Source organism: Salmo trutta, chromosome 1 (genome assembly GCF_901001165.1).
Source record: "Salmo trutta chromosome 1, fSalTru1.1, whole genome shotgun sequence".
NCBI lineage: Eukaryota > Metazoa > Chordata > Actinopteri > Salmoniformes > Salmonidae > Salmo > Salmo trutta.
Window position 1 is genome coordinate 51,803,209 of NC_042957.1, and position 25,860 is coordinate 51,829,068.

Consider the following 25,860-nt stretch of genomic DNA (forward strand, 5'->3'; position numbering starts at 1 on the left):
CAGTGGCAGTCCAGAGTATCCGGCACCAGTGTGCAGTCCAGAGTATCCGGCACCAGTGTGCAGTCCAGAGTATCCGGCACCAGTGTGCAGTCCAGAGTATCCGGCACCAGTGTGCAGTCCGGAACCGGGGGAGTCTGCCTATGACCCGGAACCGGGGGAGTCTGCCTATGACCCGGAACCGGGGGAGTCTGCCTATGACCCCGAACCAAGGGAGTCTATCAGCAACCCGGAACTGAGTAAGTCTGTTGATGATCCGGAACTAAATGTGATTAACTGTGTACAAAATGAGTCTGCTTACAGCGGGGAACGGAATGGGTCTGCCTACGATTCGGAACGAGGGGAGTCTGCCTACGGCCCGGAACTGAGCAAGTCTGTCTGCAGTCTGGAGGGCAGTAGGCCTGAGCCGGAACCACCTCCAGTTTAGGTGGGTTGGGGAGGGGGGGTGTAGCACAGGTGCCGCGTTGACGGCAGCCACCCTCCCTTCCCTCCCTTTAGTTTAGGGGGATTTTTGGGGATTATGGGTTTTTTTTGTGTGTAATGTGCATCTGGGGTTTGCACATTTAGGGGGGGGGTAATGTCACGTCCTGACCAGTTTGGGGATTATTTGTTATTGTAGTTTGGTCAGGATGTGGCAGAGGGTATGTTTGTGTTTCGGTGTGGTGGTGTATGTAGTAGGGTGTTTGATTTATTATTTCGGGTTTTGGTCTATGTTCTATTGTATTTCTATGTTTAGGTTGATGGGGGGGGGGGTTGGAGTCTCAATTGGAGGCAGGTGCTTTCTCGTTGCCTCTGATTGAGAGTCCTATATATGGGTAATGGTTAGGTGTTGTGGGAGATTGTTTCTTGTTTTGCCTGTGTGAGCCTGACAAGACTGTTTTGTTGTTCGTGCGTTCTTTGTTTGTTATTTTGGTGTTCTCTTTATTTCAAAATAAATACAAGATGAGCATCCACATTCCTGCTGTGTTTGGTCCTCTATTCCCGACGACAGCCTTTACAGGCTGTGATTGGGAGTCCCATAGGTTGGCGCATAATTGGCCCAGCGTCGTCTGGGTTTGGCCGGGGTAGGTTGTCATTTGTAAATACAAATTTTTCTTTACTGACTTGCCTAGTTAAATAAAGGTTAACTAAAAAAAAGTAGACCAGTACTGACCATTTTTTCCACTTCCCCCAGTCTATCCCTATAGGGTAGATCTTTCTCAAAGATGGAACCCTACAGTTCAACTGTGTTATTTGAGCTAAGGGGTCAACACTGCACATGATTAGGTAACTAGCATTTCCCTGGCTCAAGTAGTCAGCTGAAGACTGCAGAGGATAAGTGGACTGGTTTGTAACAGGCCAACTGATTACAATAGTTCAGACTGAACAGTACGCACATTGAGACAATGAATCAGCCACACCGTTGTTCTGTTGGCTGTGGATGCACATGTACGTAGAGGCAAACATGTGTAACCTTATACGTGTACAGAGTCTCTTGAGCAACTGCATATGAGTTTGTTTGTGTGTGTGCGTGTTTGTGCATGCACCTGTAGGTGTTTGTTGTGTGTGTGTTAGTGTACTAATAAAAAGGACCAGAGTGTATATCTAGTGTACTGTTCTGCCCTTTGAACCAGTTTCTCAATGAGTCACACCAGTGGCCTAGTAAGTTATTGTCAGCACCAATGCCTCTTACGCAACAGAAAGAAGACAAACCCTCCAGTAAGTTACCAACACCCACGCAGACCCACAGCGTATTAGCATTATAAGCCTGTTGCTGTTATAGTTTCACCATGGAGTCGTAAAACTATCTCAACCAAAATCTGCTTCAATTTAACATGATCACTGATAGCCCTGGAAGAGGGGTTCGTGTGAGCCTTTATTTAAGCCAGCTTTTCTTTGTGTTAGCTAGCAGCGATGTTCGTCACTTTATGGAGCATTCTTCAGGACACTTGCACAGTTGCCAAACTCTGACTTTCCAGATAAACACTGGATGTTTTCCAGCATTACAGCTCGGTCCATGGTCACAAAACACTTCCATACCACCACAGCTTGTTAGTCTCACACACGCACACGCACATGCATGCACACACCCACACACCTCCCGCTCATGGGGTAGTGTAGCAGGAATCTGAGGCTGAACAGGCTTGGTTCTAACAGGGATCTAATGTGGCACCTGTCTCTTACGTTTCCCATAGGCCACACCAAATTCCTAGCGAGGGAAGTTTCCATAATTCCTTGGGGGGGGGAGACTGCTCTGCTCAGCCTGCCCTCCTCACAATGAACTCTGTCCCATGTGCAACTGTTCTCTTTTCATGAACAAACCAGTCTTCCTGGTGTGTGTGTGTTTCAGTGACTGTTCTATCTGCTGCCCTAGATTAGCTTTGACTTTTTTGCCATGGATTTAATGGCATGACTCACATCATACTACCCAGAGGGTCCAGCTGGCAGGCCCGGAGGCTGAAAGTGGGTTCACAAATGAAACTACTTCCAATCTTCATCATGTGGAAACCTCAGTCTCAGTGTACGCCAGGCAGACAGCTCTGTTTGACACCGTGACTCCCATCATATATTCAATAAGAAATCCAATATATGGCGGCACACTCCGCTCATCTGTCATCATCTACTTAAGCTGGAAAAGTGTCGGCTCGGTCGGTCTGGGCTTCAGCGGGAAAATCGACGTATTAATGCAATATGGCCAGAGTCAGGTTTCCTCATCAATGTTCAGTATGATTGTGAGACGGCGAGGGTGTTAGTTTTGATTATAAACTGGGTGGTTCGAGCCCTGAATGCTGATTGTCTGACAGCAGTGGTATATCAGACCGTATATCACAGGTACGGCAAAACATTTATTTTTACTGCTGGTTGATGCTTATTCATAAAACCCTCCTAGGCCTCACTCCCCCCTATCTGAGATATCTACTGCAGCCCTCATCCTCCACATACAACACCCGTTCTGCCAGTCACATTCTGTTAAATGTCCCCAAAGCACACCATCTCGGGGTCGCTCGTCTTTTCAGTTCGCTGCAGCTAGGGACTGGAACGAGCTGCAACAAACACTCAAACTGGACTGTTTTATCTCCATCTCTTCATTCAAAGACTCAATATGGACACTCTTACTGACAGTTGTGTGATGTATTGTTGTCTCTAGCTTCTTGCCCTTTGTGCTGTTGTCTGTGCCCAATAATGTTTGTACCATGTTTTGTGCTGCTACCATGTGTTCTACCATGTTGTTGTTATGTTGTGCTTCTACCATGCTGTGTTGTCATGGTGCTGCCTTGCTATGTTGTTGTCTTAGGTCTCTCTTTATGTAGTGTTGTGTTGTCTATCTTGTCATGATGTGTTTTGTCCTACATTTATATTGTATTTATTTGTCCCCACAGGAGGCCTTTTGGTAGGCCGTCATATTTAAATAAAGGCTAAATAAATACAAAAAATGTCTGACTATATTTCCTATTAATTTTGCAACTCATTTCATGTGTGTTTTCATGGAAAACAAGGATCTAAGTGACCCCAAACTTTTGAACGGTAGTGTATATAATTACGTTGGTAACCAGTTTATAAAAGCAATAAGGCACCTCTGGGTTTTGTGATATATGGTCAATTTACCACGGCTAAGGGCTGTGTCCAGGCACTCCACGTTGCTTGGTGCATAAGAACAGCCCTTCGCCGTGGTATTGGCCATGTACCACACCTCCTCAAGCCTTATTGCTTAAGTAGACCATGGTGGGTGGAATCTTAGCTTTGAGTATTTAGAGCACACTGTGTAATAGGTGAGTGTTTACAGTTAACATTGTGTTTATACAGTAGTGTCTATAGTGTATGTAATAAGGGTGCTGGCATTCAATTTCCTATTATTTTTGGGCTCCTAGTCTTCCATCCTTTTCTTGAATGCCAAATGTGTTTGCGTTTTGATTGGCTGTGGCCGACGTGTTATTTCAGTTTTGATTGGATGTGACCGGTGAGGTCATAATGTAATTACGGCACAGCTGTATCAACATCACCAAACTCTGCCAAAACCCTCCTTCCCTCCTCCATCCATCCCCCATCATCCATCCTCCACTCTGGTCTCCCTCCCCTGGCCTGGCCTGTTCTGGTCTGCAGCCTTCCTGCTCCCTGCTCACTGTCTCAACACCCAGTTACCAGGTCATGGGAAGGAAAGAGGAGTGGAGGCAGCAGCCGCAGGAACCAGAAGGAGAATCAACACAACAGACCCAACCTGATGACGACTGTGGAGACAAGGTGGAGTGAGGAGAGTGAGAGAGAGAGAGAGAGAGAGAGAAGTAAAGAGTGCAGGAGAGAGAGACAGGTAGAGAGAAAGAGAGAGAGGTAGACAGAGAGAGAGGAGAGGGAGAAAGGAGGAGAGAGAGGAGAGAGAGAGAGAGAGGGAGGAGGAGAGAGTGAGGAGAGAGAGAGGCGGGAGAGAAAGAGAGAGAGAGGCAAGAGAGAGAGAGAGAGAGAGAGAGAGAGATGAGAGAGAGAGAGGGAAGAGAGAGGGGAGAGAGGGAGAGAGAGAGAGAGAGAGAGAGGGGAGAGAGAGAGAGGAGGAGAGGTGAGAGAGAGAGAGAGGGGGAGGAGAGGAGAGGAGAGAGGAGAGTGCAGGAGAGAGAGAGAGAGAGAGAGAGAGAGAGAGAGAAGAGAAAGGGAGACAGAGAGAGATGATCTCCCACCGTCCCATGCTATAAAAACTCCTGACCTCCGTGCAAAAAATAAACAGTGCCATTATTGACTATGAAAATAGCCGCTATCTCATGTGAGAGCGAAAATGGGTGGCCATGAAACATTTACAATGCTGTGTGATGATTCCAATGTTGCACAATACGTTTCCCTCCTTCCCTCCCTCCTGTGATTGCGTAAAGGAGTGAAATGAAAATGAGAGTCGGAAAAGATCATCACTTTTTGGCCAACAGCAGCGGTGGGTTGTCAGGGTGACCGTTGTGGTGACCCTGGTGACCGTGAAGACAGAGGTCTGGGGCGACTGGAACCAGTGTTCAGTTCCTGTCTGCCAGCCCCTCATAAACATGGGAGAGGGAAGGGAAGTGACATTGGAGAAGGGAAGAATGTGTAGAGTGTGTAGGAGATCAAAGCACCAGCCACAGGGTGGTGGTGGTGGTGTGTTGTGGTGATCAGCAGGGGAGCTACCGCTGCACAGTCAGGAAATCTCTGCTCAATTTCAAGTGTGTTCAACTGTGATTTACAATAACAACACCACTTCCCAGATCCCTGGTGGATGCTAGCTAACACCATGGTCCCTTTCATGGCAAACTGCTGAGTGCCGAGACCTGCACATCAAAAGACCAATCTGCACTGAAAAGGAGGCAAAATTGTATTTTATATATCAACTGATCATGAACATGGATGGTAAAACTGAAATAGCTTTTTCATGGACGGTCTCAGCTGGACAATTGGTGTCCTTGTGGCCATTTCCCTCGTCTAGGTGATTGTGAATGTCTGGGCTGTGTCTTGAGCTGTCTGTAGACTGCACTGCTCCAGGCTGTGTCGATAGGGTGTCTGAGCTGTCTGTAGACTGCACTGCTCCAGCTGTGTCGGTAGGGTGTCTGAGCTGTCTGTAACTGCATTGCTCCAGCTGTGTCGGTAGGGTGTCTGAGCTGTCTGTAGACTGCACTGTTCCAGGCTGTGTCGGTAGGGTGTCCTGAGCTGTCTGTAGACTGCACTGCTCCAGGCTTGTGTCGGTAGGGTGTCTGAGCTGTCGTAGACTGCACTGCTCCAGGCTGTGTCGGTAGGGTGTCTGAGCTGTCTGCTAGATGCATGCTCCAGGCTGTGTCGGTAGGGATGTCTGAGCTGTCTGTAGACTGCACTGTGCTCCAGGCTGTGTCGGTAGGGTGTCCTGAGCTGTCTGTAGACTGCACTGCTCCAGGCTGTGTTGGTAGGGTGTCTGAGCTGTCATGTAGACTGCACTGCTCCAGGCTGTTTGTAGGGGTGTCCTGAGCTGTCTGTAACTGCACTGCTCCAGGCTGTGTCGGTAGGGTGTCTGAGCTGTCTGTAGACTGCAACTGCTCCAGGCTGTGTTGGTAGGGTGTCTGAGCTGTCTGTAGACTGCACTGCTCCAGGCTGTGTCGGTAGGGTGTCTGAGCTGTCTGTAGACTGCACTGCTCCAGGCTGTGTTGGTAGGGTGTCTGAGCTGTCTGTAGACTGCACTGCTCCAGGCTGTGTGGTAGGGTGTCTGAGCTGTCTGTAGACTGCACTGCTCCAGGCTGTGTTGGTAGGGTGTGAGATCTAGACCCCACTGTCTCCCTGTCATCTCCTTTCACAGCCTTGTTATTTTTACGATGCGCACATTCCACCACCCTGTCACTCTGTCTGTCACACAAGCAAACATAGACACACACTCACACACACACTCACAGTATCCCTTAGTCATCTTCACATAGTTTTCCCCTCTAACTGAAGTACTCCTTTTAACCTACTGAGCTGAGCCGAGCTGTACTCACTGGCCTGGTACCACCATCATAGTTGCGGAACTGTGCTGGAGAGGGACAAAGTGGAAGAAAAATATCCGAGCCAGCACAGTACGATTCAGGACGGCACAATAGTGTGAAAAGGGGAAGTGCATGGGGGCCATAGAGGGGGTTTTTGTCTGGTCTGGGCAGCAGAGAGAGAGAGAGAGGGAGAGAGAGAGAGAGAGAGAGAGAGAGAGAGAGAGAGATTAAAGCTGTGCTCTTGTTATGGCCTGACCCTGATCCTTGTTATCTGATGACTCCAACATTGACCCCAGCAGTCAACCAGTCAATTCCTGCCCGGAGAGGATAGAAGATAAGGAAGTGGAGACGTGTCGGGGCAAAACACTCTTTTGTAAACACACTTATATAAACAAATCCTGCATGCAGTCATCCCTGTCCACAAATACACGAAGTGAGAAAGACATGCACATACACAACACACACACACACACACACACACACACACACACACCACACACACACACACACTGATCCTCTGCTCTATCTCTCAGGTAAACAACCCGCAGTGTGCGTGCAATGTTACCGAAAGCTTATTTTACCCTCTACTGACCCACTTCTTTCAACTCCTCTGCATCCATCCATCCATCCTTCCTCTATTTCCTTACCCTATTTTCACCTTTTTCACCCAACTCCCTCAGGTCCCCCATCCTCACACATCATTTACTATCCTCCAAAACACCACCCTCCACCCTCTCCTTCCCAAAATCTTCAGGGTAGCAACAGTCTGCATGAGTGCATTTGGGGAGCCCAAGCGTTCCTTTCTTCAGGGTGTCCTGCTGAGCTGTGCCAATGCTGTGAAACATCTGTGCTCCAATTTCTTTCTCTTTTATCTGAGTACGCATGTACAGTTGAAGTCTGACGGTAAACATACACTTAGGTTGGAGTAATTAAAACTCATTTTTCAACCACTCCACAAATTTCTTGTTAACAAACTATAGTTTTGGCAAGTCGGTTAGGACATCTACTTTGTGCATGACACAAGTCATTTTTCAACAATTGTTTACAGACAGATTATTTCACTTATAACTCATTGTATCACAATTCCAGTGGGTCAGAAGTTTCCATACACTAAGTTGACTGTGCCTTTAAACAGCTTGGAAAATTCCAGAAAATGATGGCTTTAGAAGCTTCTGATAGGCTAATTGACATCATTTGAGTCAATTGGAGGTGTACCTGTGGAGGTATTTCATGGCCTACCTTCAAACTCAGTGCCTCTTTGCTTGACATCATGGGAAAATCAAAAGAAATCAGCCAAGAACCTCAGAAAAAATTGTAGACCTCCACAATTCTTGTTCATCCTTGGGAGCAATTTCCAAACGCCTGAAGGTACCCACGTTCCTCTGTACAAACAATAGTACGCAAGTATAAACACCATGGGACCACGCAGCTGTCATACTGCTCAGGAAGGAGACGCGTTCTGTCTCCTAGAGATGAACGTACTTTGGTGTGAAAGTGCAAATCAATCCCAGAACAACAGCAAAGGACCTTGTGAAGATGCTGGAGGAAACAGGTACAAAAGTATCTATATCCACAGTAAAACGAGTCCTATATTGACATAACCTGAAAGGCCGCTCAGCAAGGAAGAAGCCACTGCTCCAAAAACTGCCATAAAAAAAAACAGACTATGGTTTGCAACTGCACATGGGGACAAAGATCGTACTTTTTGGTGAAATGTCCTCTGGTCTGATGAAACAAAAATAGAACTGTTTAGCCATAATGACCATCGTTATGTTTGGAGGAAAAATGGGGACGCTTGCAAGCCGAAGAACACCATCCTAATCGTGAAACACGGAGGTGCCAGCATCATGTTGTGGGGGTGCTTTGCTGCAGGAGGGACTGGTGCACTTCACAAAATAGATGGCATCATGAGGCAGGAAAATTATGTGGATATATTGAAGCAACATCTCAAGACGTCAGTCAGGAAGTTAAAGCTTGGTCGCAAATGGGTCTTCCAAATGGACAATGACCCCAAGCATACTTCCAAAGTTGTGGCAAAATGGCTTTTGGACAACAAAGTCAAGGTATTGGAGTGGCCATCACAAAGCCCTGACCTCAATCCTATAGAAAATTTGTGGGCAGAACTGAAAAAGCGTGTGTGAGCAAGGAGGCCTGCAACCTGACTCAGTTACACCAGCTCTGTCAGGAGGAATGGGCCAAAATTCACCCAACGTATGTGGGAAGCTTGTGGAAGGCTACACAAAATGTTTGACCCAAGTTAAACAATTTAAAGGCAATGCTACCAAATACTAATTCAGTGTATGTAAACTTCTGACCCACTGGGAATGTGATGAAATAAATAAAAGCTGAAATAAATAATTCTCTCTACTATTATTCTGACATTTCACATTCTTAAAATAAAGTGGTGACCCTAACTGACCTAAAACAGGGCATTTTTACTTGGATTAGATGTCAGGAATTGTGAAAAACTGAGTTTAATCTATTTGGCTAAGGTGTATGTAAACTTCCCACTTCAACTGTAGCTGTCTCTACGACTGCCCATCCAGTTAGTAGGCTACTACTGCAGGTCAACCTATGGGTCCAGATGTTGCACAGCTGGAGTGGGAGAACATGCAAAACACTATTCAGTGACAATCTTACACATCAAACACCCACACATACACACACCCATACGTGCACAAACAGACACACACACACATGGGGAGAGAAAGGCACACCGCCATAACCATTGATCTAACCTGCGAGTATATTAAGCATTTGAACTCACACACAGGTCAAATAATTATCTGGAAATGTCAGTGTTGGGTTTCTCCCACCAATGACAAGGGGAGACACTGATGGCTGCCATGTGGTTCAGATTTTTCCCTTGTCCTCTCTGATGCTTCGGAATATAATAGAGCCCATCCATGACTGTCACCTCTCACGCTTAACTGACTCCTAAACTCAGTCTGTTGTTCCTGTTTATCTGTGCTTGCTGCTCATGCCTGTTTTAGACTTGAGAAGTTGAGGAGGACAGGTGAAAATGACTGGGGAAATGCATCTATTATTATTCCAGTTGTTAGGAATTATTTGTTTACATCTCGCACGTAAGTAACGCCCTGGACCAGAGCTGGCTAGTAGATAGCTGACAAGCTCATGTGTGCATAGTGGCACCCCAATTAAAAAAATCACAAAGGCTTGCCTTTTGGTAGTTAATAACTCTAATGTGAAACATGCTTGCTATAGCATCTTAGCTGGCCTTGAAAATGTTAATCAGTTCTTCATCAAAATCACCCGAATCGCACATGCCTACAGTATGAGAGTTTATTCAACCCTTTGATTGGATGGGAAAGATGTCAATTGCTACTGCAAGACATCTGATTGGTTATCTGTTAATTTGTCCTATGTGGTATGCCATACTTATAGAGTGTCTACTGACGTTGTTTAAATTTTTTTTAAAACAGTGTGTTTCTAGAGGAGGACTAAAAATAGCCATCCTCACATGATGGGGATGCTATTGAGATTAGACCATTTCAGAGCAGTGTTTTTAAACAGATATTTCTCATAGATGTATCTAAAAATGTTAAATGTTTCCAATGACCAGCCTCCTCCGCTATGTACATTTACTTGTGTTTCAACCAGACACACACAGAGAAGGAGAATCTAAGCTGACTGACAAGAGTTGTATGACAGCATAAATGACAGGTCCTGTTTTGGAAAACATTATCTCTGAGTTATCATGTTCATAGAGCCTAGTTTAATAATGAATGTGCGGAAAGAGAATGTGTTTTCCTACTGGTACGTCAGCAAGGCTCTGTAAACACAGGTCCTAAGCTCCAGGAAGCCCCAAAACCCATGCCCCCCAACCCCTACCTCGTGTCCCTCATCTCCCAATCCCTGTGTCCATACCGTCCCTCACCATGGAGCTCTCTGGACCTCCCTGCCCTCCTCATTTCTTTCTCCACCCTGTCAGAGGGAGAGAGGTGATGGCAGAGTCACACACACTGAATGGAACATAATAGATATGGCCCAATACACCAGTAGAGTAACCAACACACAGACCCACAACAACACATCCACACACTCACACATATGAATAAAGTGGAACATGGGAACAGTCTATTGAGTCCAGGCTATAATAATCGAGGTAACTGAGATTCCTGGGCAGAAGGGAACCCTTTAACATTGACTCCACACTGAGATCCACTGCACCACGGAGACGTCTCATACCCACAGAGAGCTCTGCTAGGAAAAGAAATAGACAGATCATATAGATTCAGAGAGACTCCCTCACACAGCCAGAGAAAACACAAAGACACACAGAGAAAACACTAACAAAGGACACACAGGAAGCAAACAGAAGATGGGTACAAGAAGGCCTGGCAGTTATAAAATATGTATAATAACAATGTGCCTGTAATGAAATCTGGTGTTATAAGTGGCTTCACATGGCTTCATGTACACATCATGTACATAACTAACAAAAGCACATACGGTTTCATTTGTGTGGGGGGAAACAAAGCGCCCTCCATGTGGTGTGGACAATGAGGTGAACCTCACCCCACAACGAAGAGATCAAATGTTTCTAACAACTACAAGTCTACTGTGTAGGTAAGAGAACACTAGGAGATCAGGTTAGAGATAAGAGGGGAAGGTAACACTTGAGGTATTTATAGAGGAGGGGAGCAGGGGGACCTGTTTTACCACATAACCTGTGAACAACAGACAGACAGACAGACAGACAGACAGACAGACAGACAGACAGACAGACAGACAGACAGACAGACAGACAGACAGACAGACAGACAGACAGACAGACAGAGACAGAGAGAGAGGGAGAGAGACATGTGGCATGACCAACACTTAAGCCACTAATGGGTGATTTGGAGAGAGGAGAAGATCAGCAGACGTCCAAGCGACAATGTTTACTCTGTCTGTTAAGGGGTATGGGGGGAACAAAAACACCCGGCAATGAAACACACACACACACACACCTCCTCTACAACCAGCAGCACACACAGCCTGCTGTCTTAATTTGTTTATTTAACCTTTATTTAACTAGGCAAGTCAGTTAAGAACAAATTCTTATTTACAATGACGGCCTACCCTGGCCAAAACCCTCCCCTAACACGGACGACGCTGGGCCAATTGTGTGCCGCGCTATGGGATTCCCGATCAAGGCCGGTTGTGATACAGCCGGTATCAAACCCGGGTCTGTAGTGACGCCTCTAGCACTAGTGCCTTAGACTGCTGCGCCACTCGGTCCCATTGCTCCATTGATTGAATCACACAGCACCTCAGGATACTTACTGATGGTTAATGGCACAGGTTTAGTGATTTTTCAGAGTGGCTGGAAGCAGCTGTAGCTGAGGCCTCTGGCTGGGATGCCTGTTCATCTACAGTAACACTATTGATTTGAACATCCAGAACTCATATTGACAATTCTCAGAACATGCCCTATGCTGTATTCATAAAATAGGGTGCAGAATATGGTGCTGAACCACCACGGTCACATGCAAGCATGCAAAGCCCCTTCAGCTGTGTCCTGTTCTCTCATGTTCTGACTGTTTGCAGCACTACCCTAGTACCAAGATAGAACCAAAAATAGGAGTATTGTATATAGTATAACTGCTTTGTGGTAAAGCATATTTGCGCTAGAAATGTTACTGGTGAACCTAAACTAAAATGAGGCCATGAGCTAAGGCAAAAATTACCCTGCACCCCTTCTGTATCAATCATCAGTTGAGAAATATGTCGCTCTGGAGACTTACGGTGACAAAAGTGTTGCAGAACCAAAATCATTTCCACATCCTTTGACCTGAATGTGAATACTCAGAGTATCATTATGCATGTCATTGTGACCATCAGGTCTCATTGTATCACAAGAACGGGTTACAGATGCACATGACTTAAGAAAAATTCACAGTGCTAAAAATATAAAGTCTAACTTTGGGTACTTTGAAGCATCTGTGGCGGAAAGAGGAAGGCTTTTGTCCCGGCTTTGTGGAGCTGCTCTCTGACTTCAGAAGAGGAAGTGATGTAAGAGATCCTTCCCCTGCATTTCTCTTTACATCTCTATTTCAAATCAAAACAAGGTAATATTAACAGGAATATACAGTGGATTTCACCCAGCAATCCTCATGCAGAATAGAACAGTAGCAGAATATTTTCTTAGTATTGTCTCGCCTGCTCTTTGTGCAGACCAGTTTAACCCTAATTGAAATTCCCATACACGATGTTGACAACATCCTTGCATCTGTAAACACCGTAGAAAATAGGTTAAATGTATACCATTTAGCCATGGAAATTCCCCTTTCACTGAAATAGAGCATGAGAACAGTTACGCTTGACTGCTGTGATGACTTCCCTAGTGAAGGCTGGCCAGCATCTAAAAGTAGAAACAAAGGAAATTCAGATCCTCAGATCCTCTAATACCACTCTGCCTTGTTGGGTCTGAGAGGAGGTATGGAGATGAGTTGAGGAGTCCCAATATCTGCTCTTACTCAATGGGACATTTTGCTTGCTAGTTTTAAATATGCTAAATCCAATAATTAAGGCCTAATGAATTTATTTCAATTGACTGATTTCCTTATATAAACTGTAACTCAGTAAAATCGTTGGATGTTGCGTTTATATTTTTGTTCAGTATACAGTTGAAGTTGGAAGTTTACATACACCTAGACAAATACATTTAAACTCAGTTTTCACAATTCATGACATTTAATCCTAGTAAAAATGCCCTGTCTTAGGTCAGTTAGGATCACCACTTTATTTTAAGAATGTGAAATGCCAGAATAATAGTAAAGAGAACGATTTATTTCAGATTTTATTTCTTTCATCACATTCCCAGTGGGTCAGAAGTTTACATACACTCAATTAGTATTTGGTAGTGTTGCCTTTAAATTGTTTAACTTGGGTCAAACGTTTCGGATAGCCTTCCACAAGCTTCCCACAATAAGTTGGGTGAATTTTGGCCCATTCCTCCTTACAGAGCTGGTCTAACTGAGTCAGGTTTGTAGGCCTCCTTGCTCGCACATGCTTTTTCAGTTCTGCCCACAAATGTTCTATAGGATTGAGGTCAGGGCTTTGTCATGGCCACTCCAACCAATACCTTGACTTTGTTGTCATTGTCCATTTGGAAGACCCATTTGCGACCAAGCTTTAAACTTCCTGACTGATGTCTTGAGATGTTGCTTCTATATATCCACATAATTTTCCTGCCTCATGACGCCATCTATTTTGTGAAGTGCACCAGTCCCTCCTGCAGCAAAGCACCCCCACAACATGATGCTGCCACCTCCGTGCTTTACGGTTGGAATGGTGTTCTTCGGCTTGCAAGCCTCCCCATTTTTCCTCCAAACATAATGATGGTCATTATGGCCAAACAGTTCTATTTTTGTTTCATCAGACCAGAGGACATTTCACCAAAAAGTACGATCTTTATCCCCATGTGCAGTTGCAAACCGTAGTCAGTTTTTTTATGGTGGTTTTGGAGCAGTGGCTTCTTCCTTGCTGAGCGACCTTTCAGGTTATGTCGATATAGGACTCGTTTTTTTCCAGCATCTTCACAAGGTTGATTTGCACTTTTCGCACCAAAGTACATTTGTCTCTAGGAGACAGAACGCATCTCCTTCCTGAGTGGTATGACGGCTGCGTGGTCCCATGATGTTTATACTTGTGTACTATTGTTTGTATAGAGGAATGTGGTACCTTCAGGCGTTTGGAAATTGCTCCCAAGGATGAACCACACTTGTGGAGGTCTACAATTTCTTTTCTGAGGTCTTGGCTGATTTCTTTGATTTTCCCATGAGGTCAAGCAAAGAGGCACTGAGTTTGAAGGTAGGCCTTGAAATACATCCACAGGTACACCTCCAATTGACTCAAATTATGTCAATTAGCCTATCAGAAGCTTCTAAAGCCATGACATCATTTTCTGGAATTTTCCAAGCTGTTTAAAGGCACAGTCAACCTAGTGTGTATGTCAACTTCTGACCCACTGTAATTGTGATACAGTAAATTATAAGTGAAATAATCTGTCTGTTAACAATTGTTGGAAAAATGACTTGTGTCATGCACAAAGTAGATGTCCTAACCGACTTGCCAAAACTATAGTTTGTTAACAAGAAATTTGTGGAGTGGTTGAAAAACGAGTTTTAATGACTCCAACCTAAGTTTATGTAAACTTCTCACTTCAACTGTATGTATTTTAATAACTTGCACATAAAATACCTTAAAATATTATGTGTTTTTCTGAGAGGTATTTAAAATACTTTCAAAAGTGATTCGTTTTTCTGAGACCTATATTTGAATATCAAAGGAAATAATTGCCTGTAGTTGATTTTCTATATCTGACTACTGTTGGACTACCTCGAGTATTTGAAAAGTTGGTATTTTCTAGTAACTACAAAATACAACTTTTTCTGCCACAGGTCTGCTTGCTAGACATTACAAGAAATGGTTTGTTTCTCTGAATGTCTGTCTGTCTTTCGCTCTCTCTCACTCTCACATAACTACATAGGTCTAGAAACAAGTCAGGTAACCACAGACTGCGTCACAACAATCCATGTTCACTTACAAGAAAGACACTTTATATTTACATTTGTTTTGTCATTTAGCAGACATTCTTATCCAAAGTGACTTACAGGAGAAATTAGGGTTGAGCTTTGCTCAAGGGCACATCAACAGATGTTTCACCATGCAGGGGCCGTAATAACAGCTGCCAGATGTGGGGAGTCTCAAGAGCCCAGTCACATTCTCACAGACAATGGAATGCTTGTGAGTGGCCCCAACAGGAAGTAAGGTCAGGGCTCTTGACCACTCCCTTGAGCAAAGTGGGAGCTGCAAGGTTGGGGGTTACTCTCTCCTCTGTGAGGCTCTGCAGTGCACTCTCTCTCAAACGTCTTGTCCCATCATAAACTCCCTGACAATGTGCAGTCAGTCCATAATGAGTGCTTGCTAGACATCCAGATTACTCACTGTCCATTCAAACTGCCAACGCTTAAGTGGATGACGTCATTGACATGGAGGTACGAAAAGTATTGGCACCTTAGAGGGTAGGTACGCCCACATGTTGAATAGCCTCTCTCAGTTTCCAGAGAAACAGAACGTTTACTTTGAGTCTCTTTTTCATTTCTCCCAAATATACAGTGTGTTTCTATTCAAGATAATTTCACAATTTCCCCGCTTCTGAGAGAACACCTCCCACGCAGCTGGTGGAGGAGGAGTGGTGGAAGGAAGAAAGGTGAAAGGATGACTACAGTTGGTGGGTGGGGGGTTGCCCAATCACTGCATGTCTCTCTTACTATGCAGCTCTATTCACTCTCAACTCACTCACCAACACAGGGGGAGAAAGCAGACAGTTTATGGACTTTATGTTTCATCTGTGTGCGTTTCATTTCCTAGTTTCATTTGCCACCAAGATGTGTGTAACGTGTCATGTGGTCTCTGGTCTGCCGTATACAACACCATTACATTGATGTCACTCTTCATCACCGTAGACTTCTGGCTTGTTAATGACTGACAGAACATGCCCATACTCAACTCTGCCCTGCCTTCATGACTGACAGCAGACCAAATGCCATGATGCATAGATTAAAAACAAAAACAAGAATGAGTCAACATGAACAACTGACTCAACGCTTATTTACATGTTTAGCTATGAGACATATCAAAGTGGAAATGCAAATGCCTTTCCCCCCCAAAAACTTCCCTTATAGTAAAATCTAATTGAAATAATGAATGGGAAACACTGACATTCTTCAGTATATTAATAGCCTGTATGCCAGAGACGGTATTTCTAGTACTGTAGTCAGTCGGGAAGACTCCTCTGGTCTCAGGCGTTTAGATTTGGAGAAGCACGTTCATCCAGGGAGCGCGAGGGCTCCGGAAGTGAGGTGGTGGAAGATTAAAGACTAAAACATCTGGACTTCATTTGTACACTGGACAGAGAAAAACTCACAATGAAAATGCTATCTGTTATCCTGTAAGTCTAATTAGTGACTATGAATAAAGGTAGAGGGTTTTATCTGAATATTATAAGTGAAAACCATTAGCCGAAAAACGGGACTGGTGTTCCTATTCTGTAGTAGGACGTTTCGACAGTTGGTTTGAGGAAATATGTGTGTGACCGGCGCGTAATGTGCGCGCGCCTCCCTGTTGTTCCATAGCCTGTGGAGCTGTTGTTCTCCGAGTTAGAGAAGGAACAACCACACGGACACTGGGAATAGAGCAACAAAGGAGAAAGTATGAGCCTAACGAAAAGTCTCAGGCATCGTCTTTAAAATATTTTGCATTGGGATTCATTCAGTCTTCGCAGTATTTCATTTTTTTGGAGGAAGAGTAGTTCCAGCTATGGATTTACCTATGACCAGACGGGAAACACTGTCCTGTCGTCATCGGAACTTTTGATTGTCATCATTTTACCCTCGACCCAGAAGAAGACAGCGCTCACAAATCAAGTGAAATTTTGAAAATGCATTTGATTTGGAGATAGGTAGCCACATGATACAACTTTGTCGACAACAACCACAACTACATCGGCCTACTTTGGTTTTGCTGCACCCGCCGACTTCGCACATGGGGTAAGTGGTTTCATGTGTAGATCTACCAGCCAAATTGTACGATTGTGGCGAGTGTACACTCTACACGTGCCGTCGTTGAAAAACAAAGAAACTATCAATCAATGAACAATGTGCAGCGAGTCTGCAACACACGAGGGAGGGCGGTTATGAACTTCGCCCACTTTGGGAAGATATAGTTTCTTATTTTAAATTAACCTACCCAAAGACCAATTGCACGGTATTTAGTGGCAACCACTGACGTCTAATCACACGGGATTGTTTAAGTAACCTTGGTGATATTAGAATTGGGCAGCGTGAATGATTACCAGGATGCAGTCAAACGTGTAGAGAGGTTATCTAATATGTACAAAGTATATAACGCAAAAGGAAACCACACACAAATTCTAAGAGAAGCTTATGGGTGTCTTGGGTGATGCCTTGTTCAGTGTTCCTCAAGGATGGATATGGTTAATCAAACAACCAGAAAATGATCCCTCAATAAATGTATTGTTTTTTATTCTCCGAGAATAACAGATGTTTTGGAACGTTGTGTTTAATGAGGAACATGATCCATTAAATATTAACAAGCCACGGTGCCCGCTGCTGGCGGATTCACTGCTGCTCTATGTGTATTGTACTTTGTCGAGGGGGGTGTGGTCCCCTGGCTTTAGCTTCGCAGGGGACTCCTATACGTCTTGTAGCGGTTCCAAGACCCGCTGTTCCCCCCTCCGGTGTTGTCGAGGTCCGCTCATCCGGCACTGTAAAGGGCGCATTGTCCTGAAAGGATGTTTTAATAAAACAAAAGATTCCATTATACCATCTCACCGGAGTGGAGCTGCGTGGTGGGCATTCGCGCGATCCGGGTCCCCAGCGCCTGGTGGATTAAACCTGATTTCCATTCTAACATGTTTTCAAGTGTTCCAAAATCAATAAAGGCTAATATATATTTTTTTAGCAACACTGTTCAGTTTTATCTTAAAAGAAAGATAAACTGTTCATAAATAGACTGTAAAAGCCCTGACCTACTTGCTGCACACTTTCACAGACCATTACATTAAGCTAACCTATCTGTACGTGTATTATATGCTGAGGTCTGAACTGACTACAAAATCAAATCAAAGTTTATTTGTTCCCATGCTTTGTAAACTACAGGTGTAGTCTACGGGCCCTTTCCAACAATGAAGAGAGAAACATTTACAAATTATAGGAAGAAAATGATAACAAGGAAAAAATAGACAATGAGTAACGATAACTTGGCTATATACACTGGGTACCAGTACTGAGTCGAGGTGCAGGGGTACGAGGTCATTGAGCTGGATATGTATTATAGGTATGGATAAAGTTACTAGGCAACAGGATAGATAATAAACAGTAGCAGCAGCGTATGTGATGAGTCAAAAGAGCGTGCAAAAGGTTCAATGTAGAAATTTGGTTAAATATTTAGCAGTCTTATGGCTTGGGCGTGAAAGATGTTTTGTTTCCGGACCTGGTGCATCGGTACTGCTTGCCGGGCGGTAGCAGAGAGAACAGTCTATGACCTGGGTGGCTGGACTCTTCCTCTGACACGGCTTCACATTACAGTTCAGCGTGTTGAACATGTGGATTAAGATGTGTGGAACAAGATATGTCATAATTATCTGGGTTGTATGGATGTAGGTGACTGTTGTGCGTTTATGACCCATTCTGCTCCTTGGACAAGATGAATGAACTAGTGTTTGTTAGGAGCACAGTTTTGGGTCACGCTGACCATGAAAAGCATAACGCAACCTGCACGTTAATGCTCTTTGAAAGAATAGCATTATGCAAAAACACCTTGCACACCCACACAGAATGAGGGTGTCGGTAATCTATTCATGGGTAAGAGAAACACTGAGATAAGCTGATAAGGAGGAGGGACTAGTGTTTTATTACCCTGATAAAAACACCCATCCATCATTCTCTCGCTCTCTCTCTCAGCTCTCTCTCTCATCTCTCTCAGCTCGCTCTCTCAGCTCTCTCTCAGCTCTCTCTCGCGTTCCCTCTCAGCTCTCTCTCTCGCTCCCTCTCAGCTTTCTCTCTCGCTCCCTCTCAGCTTTCTCTCTCGCTCCCTCTCAGCTTTCTCTCTCGCTCCCTCTCAGCTCTCTCTCTCGCTCCCTCTCAGCTCTCTCTCTCGCTCCCTCTCAGCTCTCTCTCTCGCTCCCTCTCAGCTCTCTCTCTCGCTCCCTCTCAGCTCTCTCTCTCGCTCCCTCTCAGCTCTCTCTCTCATCTCTCTCAGCTATCTCTCTCAGCTCTCTCTCTCATCTCTCTCAGCTCTCTCTCTCATCTCTCTCAGCTCTCTCTCTCATCTCTCTCAGCTCGCTCTCTCAGCTCGCTCTCTCAGCTCTCTCTCAGCTCTCTCTCTCAGCTCCCTCTCAGCTCTCTCTCTCGCTCCCTCTCAGCTCTCTCTCTCTCCCTCTCAGCCTCTACTCTAGCTTCCCTTCCAGCTCTCTCTCGTCGCTCCCTCTCAGCCTCCTCTCTCGCTCCCTTCTCAGCTCTCTCTCTCTCGCGTCCCTCTCAGCTCTCTCTCTCTCCGCTCCCTCCCTCTCTCCTCTCTCTCCCCTCCCTCTCAGCTCTCTCTCTCTCGCTCCCTCTCAGCTCTCTCTCTCCCTCCCTCTCAGCTCTCTCTCCCTCCCTCTCAGCTCTCTCTCGCTCCCTCTCAGCTCTCTCTCTCTCTCCTCAGCTCAGCTCGCTCTCTCTCTCAGCTCTCTCTCTCTCCTCAGCTCTCTCTCTCTCTCTCCTCAGCTCTCTCTCTCTCTCTCCTCAGCTCTCTCTCTCTCCTCAGCTCTCTCTCTCTCTCTCCTCAGCTCTCTCTCTCTCTCTCCTCAGCTCTCTCTCTCTCTCTCCTCAGCTCTCTCTCTCTCTCTCTCTCTCTCTCTCTCTCTCTCTCTCTCTCTCTCTCTCTCCTCAGATCACTCTCTCTCTCTCTCTCTCTCAGATCACTCTCTTCAGTGTGCTGGTCATTAAGCCTCTCCTAAAATGTTAAACGCTCCTGATGACATTAGCTCATGCTTAACCAATGGCAACAGAGTGCTAAACTAACTGAATGCTCAGATGCACATGGGAGCCACTACAGACAAAAAGCACCAAATAAAGACAAGCAAACATTTCTCCATGATAACATAATTTGAGAGGGGTGGTGGGTGGGAGAGGGACATACACTGAATGTACAAAACATTATGAACACCTACTCCTTCCATGACATAGACTGACCAGGTGAATCCAGGTGAAAGCTATGATCCCTTATTGATGTCACTTGTTAAATCCACTTCAATCAATGTAGATGAAGGGGAGGAGACAGGTTAAAGAAGGATTTTTAAGCCTTGAGATAGTTGAGACATGGATTGTGTATGCGTGTCATTCAGAGGGTCAATGGGAAAGACACAAGATTGAAGTGCCTTTGAACAGGGTATGGTAGTAGGTGCCAGGCGCACCGGTTTGTGTCAAGAACTACAACACTGCTGTGCTTTTCACGCTAAACAGTTTGCTGTGTGTATCAAGAATGGTCCACCACTCAAAGGACAACCAGCCAACTTGACACAACTGTGGGAAGCATTGGAGTCAACATGGGCCAGCATCCCTGTGGAACTCTTTGGACACCTTGTAGAGTCCATGCTCTGATGAACTGAGTCTGTTCTGAGGGTAAAGGGGGGGAGGTGTTCTTAATGTTTGGTGTACTCTGTGTATGTAGGTGGAGAATAATATCAGGTGTGAGATGGGGATGTTGTGGGGGTGTGCTACCGGGGGGGAGGGGGGCTGGCCGACAGGCTGGAGAGAGACACAACCTGATCCAGGCGACTGGCCGTCTGCTTTGGGATCATGTGACCTCACGGCTCATTACACTAGAACAAAACCCGCCACGCCGCCACTGACCTCTGCCAACCCTCTTCACACATGTTCACTTCACACACTCATCTCTGGCCCAAGTGACGGAGTCCTGGAGTGCCGCTGTTAGCAGCTCCAACACACCAGCAGTCAACCATCCACACAGTGTAACCAGGCAGACATGACAGCAGCATCCACACGGTGTAACCAGGCAGACATGACAGCAGCATCCACACGGTGTAACCAGGCAGACATGACAGCAGCATCCACACGGTGTAACCAGGCAGACATGACAGCAGCATCCACACGGTGTAACCAGGCAGACATGACAGCAGCATCCACACGGTGTAACCAGGCAGACATGACAGCAGCATCCACACGGTGTAACCAGGCAGACATGACAGCAGCATCCACACGGTGTAACCAGGCAGACATGACAGCAGCATCCACACAGTGTAACCAGGCAGACATGACAGCAGCATCCACACGGTGTAACCAGGCAGACATGACAGCAGCATCCACACAGTGTAACCAGGCAGACATGACAGCAGCATCCACACAATGTAACCAGGCAGACATGACAGCAAGCATCCACACGGTGTAACCAGGCAGACATGACAGCAGCATCCCACAGGTGTAACCAGGCAGACATGACAGCAGCATCCACACGTGTAACCAGGCAGACATGACAGCAGCATCCACACGGTGTAACCAGGCAGACATGACAGCAGCATCCACACGGTGTAACCAGGCAGACATGACAGCAGCATCCACACAGTGTAACCAGGCAGACATGACAGCAGCATCCACACAGTGTAACCAGGCAGACATGACAGCAGCATCCACACAGTGTAACCAGGCAGACATGACAGCAGCATCCACACGGTGTAACCAGGCAGACATGACAGCAGCATCCACACGGTGTAACCAGGCAGACATGACAGCAGCATCCACACGGTGTAACCAGGCAGACATGACAGCAGCATCCACACGGTGTAACCAGGCAGACATGACAGCAGCATCCACACGGTGTAACCAGGCAGACATGACAGCAGCATCCACACGGTGTAACCAGGCAGACATGACAGCAGCATCCACACGGTGTAAACCAGGCAGACATGACAGCAGCATCCACACGGTGTAACCAGGCAGACATGACAGCAGCATCCACACGGTGTAACCAGGCAGACATGACAGCAGCATCCACACGGTGTAACCAGGCAGACATGACAGCAGCATCCACACGGTGTAACCAGGCAGACATGACAGCAGCATCCACACAGTGTGGAGGAAGACTGCGAGGAGCAGAAGCGCGTGAGAAATGCAAGTCAAATCAATGGACAAATAAATAAACCAATGTAGAAAGTAAACAGATGGATAAATAAATGGATGATAATTCAGCGGTGGGAACTGGATGTGTGGGATTATTTCCTGGCCAGGTCGGAAGCCGGGTCACATGGGGGGTTGAAGTCGGAGGGAGATGTGGGTGGGGTCGTCCCTAAAGGATGCTCATGTTTCAGCTCCAGTCCTGGGAGAGCGAGGCCGCTAATACGAAGCAGTGAGAAGGCTTTATCCTTAGGGACGCTGAAGCCTCTTGTTGTCTACTACACACAACCACTTTACTTTAGTCAGCCATTTCTAAAGGGGTACGAACATCAGAAAGATCAGAGAAGGGAACAACGTTCTGGCTTGAACAGGCAGGGTTAAAAGGAAACCGTCACGAGTCAATCCACTACTTACATCTTTAGTCAGTGCTGCAGCTCTTATCTGTATCACAATCAATGTGGGTAATGGCTTTACAGGGGTGGATCCCCAAATAATTGTATAAAGTGTTCAAAACAAATGTAGTTAGTGCAATACATTTTTCTAGGTAAAAGGATAAGTAGCATTGTGCTCTTCTCCTTCGGGACAACATCAGCTGACTCAAAGGGGGTGTGGCGGGTATTTTAACACTTCTGCGCTACCTGCCGTGAGGATCAGGGGAGGCTGCTGATTGGAGGACGGCTCATAATAATGGCTGAAACAGAGCGAATGGAATGGCATCCAACACATGGAAACCATGTGTTCGATGTATTTGTGACCATACCCCTCCAGCCATTACTACAATTCCATCCTTCCCAATGAAGGTGCCACCAACCTCCTGTGGTGTGGATACTCTTGTGCATCCTCTGTCGAAGTTGGTAATCGAGGAGGGGAGCAGCCTCCTTCGTTCGCCTACCAACGAATTGACGCTCGACTACTTATCGGTTTTACCGGGTCACGGAGGAGAGAGGAAGGAGAAGTCAATGAGAGGACGGTCTTTTGCCCAAATGAGAATCTCCGCTAGCCTGAAAAACACTTTTCCTGGGTGTGGCAGCTGTAGCAAAATAAGTGCCTTCTGTTCACAGGCTGCAGAGGTACAAGCTGCAACAAACAGCTGACAACATGTAGCTTTCTGATACACAGCCAAGAACTGGGAGTGTCTCCAATCAGGAAGTATATGGCCTGCTCTGCTTTTTTCCCCCCATTCCCAACATCTTTCACAGACACATGGAACTATATCAAAACATCTGTCTAACACAGACGTGCCCTCAGGAATACTTTATAAATATTTAGTTGAGCAGACATTTGGAGGAGGGAAAACGTTTGGTGTATTTCAGGTCAGAATGATGTTTGAACTCCTTATCCAAATCCAACAGCTTTAAAAGGTCCTGTTACATCTCCCGTCTTCTCTAATCACTTAACCATAAACGTATCCATGGCTACGCACCCTAATACCCTCACCAACACACCAGCATGCCTGACATATCATTAAAGGGATTTGGTTCAAATCATCCTGCACAGTTGTGATAAAGGCATGTCTATATCATACATTATTTTTAACTTCACCGTGGACCACCCATATACTTAGAGAAGCTTTCTGGACGCTTACTGAGACTTAGAACTCTGAAAGAAGGTCTGTTCCATTAACAACATATTGGAGATGCATCTCTGTGTGATTATGAGTAAAGATGGATGTGGCAGACTGACAGACTGTATTGGCTGGCCTACTTCCTCTCATTAAATGACTGACACACTGAAAGGGGATTTTAAGTGAACTGCACAAATTGAAAACGCACACCACGAGTAACTAAACTGGAGTGAGGTCGTACAACAGTTCAGGATGCTTTATAGGAGTTGGCAGATCAATTGGAAATGGACAATGTTTGTCTCCACCAAACGTGACAACAGGTCAAATGTTGTAACTCTTGTGAGATCATCTCTCTGCTCCCGGTCAAAGTCAAGTAGCCGTTCTCTCACTGCCCTCAAAACCATACCCCCACAGCATGACAGAGTACTTTCAGACCTGCTCATAATATTATACCATACATACACACATGTATACACATACAACGGTTCCATCAAGGGACTTTTGGAGAGGTTGCAAGGCAGTGAAATAGTTGTAGCATGGCCCAAAATCCCCCAAACTCCAAAATCATTTCAGCTGTTATTGTTACTGCTGTATACATTCCACCTCAGGCCAATCAAAATAATAAACTGGCGCTTAACAAACTGTACAAGGCTATAAACAAGCAGGAAACCCTACACCCAGCGGCCACCTTTCTGGTTTCCGGCGATTTTAATTCGACATTAAGACACTCGATGCCCCACTTCCATCAACACGTCTCCAACGCCACTAGGGGAGAAAGTCCTAGACCACTGCTATTCTACCCATAAGCAAGCATACAATGTCCTCCCTCGTCTGCCATTCGGCAAATCGGATCATGGCTACGTACTCTTGCTTCCTGTTTACAAGCGGAAGCTGAAACAGGAAGTACCCGTGATTTGCTCTGTTGAGAAATGGTTACCAGAATCAGAGGATATGCTTCAGGACTGCTTTGCTAGCACTGGTTGGAATATGTTCTGAGATTCCACCGATTTAATGTCGATGAGCTTACCACCTCCGTCAATGGCTTCATTAGAAAATGCATCGGCAACGTTGTCCCCACGGTCAGCGTTCGCTGCTTCCTCAATTAAAAGCCCTGGATTAACACTGAGGTTAGCGCTAAACTGAAGAGCAGGGCTACCGCACACAGCGCTATCGCAGGCAACCCTGATGCAGCGGCCGAAGACCGGCATAAGTACAAGAAGGCCTGCTATGACTTCCGCAGAGTCAAACGAGCAAAAGGACAATATAGGAATTAGGTGGAATCATATTACACAGGCTCCGCCGCATGTGGCAGGGGCTACAGTCTATTACAAATTACAAAGGAAGACCCAACAGTGATCTGCCCAACGATGCCTCTCTACCAGATGAACTCAATGCCTGTTATGCACGCTTTGACAACAACAACATTGACCCGGATGTGAGGGCTGTCACCGACCCAGAGGACTGGGTGATCTCACTCTCAGAGGCCGACGTGAGAAGGGTTTTTAATCAGGTCAACACCCTCAAGTCCGCGGGCCCTGACGGTATTCCAGGGTTCATTCTCAGAGCATGCGCAGAAGAGCTGGCAGGCATATTCACAGTCATTTTCAACCTCTCCTTGTCCCAGTCTGTAATTCCCCACATGTTTTAAGATGACCACAACCATCTCTGTTCCTAAGAACTCTAAGGCTTCATACCACAATGATTACCGCCCTGTAGAGCTCACTTCTGGAATCATTTGAGAGACTGGTTATGGCACACACTAACTCTACCATCCCAGCCATCCTACACCCACTCCAATTGGCATCCTGCCCCAACAGATCCATAGATGACTCAATCTCAATTGCTCTCCACACTGCCCTCACCCACCTACATAAGAGGAATACCTATGTGAGAATGCGGTTCATTGACTACAGCTCAGCGTTCAACACTATTATCCTCTACCAACTCGTCACCAAGCTTAGGACTCTGGGTCTGAACACCTCCCTCTGCAACTGGATCCTGGACTTTCTGATGGGCCTACCCCAGGTGGTGAGTGTAGGCAACATCACCTCCATCACGCTGACCCTTCACGCAGGGGCCCCACAGGGGTGTATGCTTAGCCCCCCCCCCACGGTTCAACCACGACTGTGCGGTCACGCATGACTCCAACACCATTATCAGTTCGCTGATGACACGATGG

At 45.9% G+C, this 25,860-nt stretch overlaps 2 protein-coding genes across 2 annotated transcripts in view; both read left to right on the forward strand.

The window, feature by feature from the left end:
* The window catches only part of LOC115194501 (cysteine-rich, acidic integral membrane protein-like), a 26,283-nt gene extending 4,888 nt beyond the window's left edge, over window positions 1-21,395 (forward strand). The window contains exon 2 of the mRNA XM_029754275.1: window positions 20,967-21,395. Within this exon, the coding sequence (XP_029610135.1) occupies window positions 20,967-21,395 (429 nt within the window). The remainder of the gene's footprint in view (window positions 1-20,966) is intronic.
* The window catches only part of LOC115199319 (sphingosine 1-phosphate receptor 2), a 34,795-nt gene continuing 25,129 nt past the window's right edge, over window positions 16,195-25,860 (forward strand). The window contains exon 1 of the mRNA XM_029761885.1: window positions 16,195-16,972. The gene's annotated coding sequence lies outside the window, so the exon portion shown is untranslated. The remainder of the gene's footprint in view (window positions 16,973-25,860) is intronic.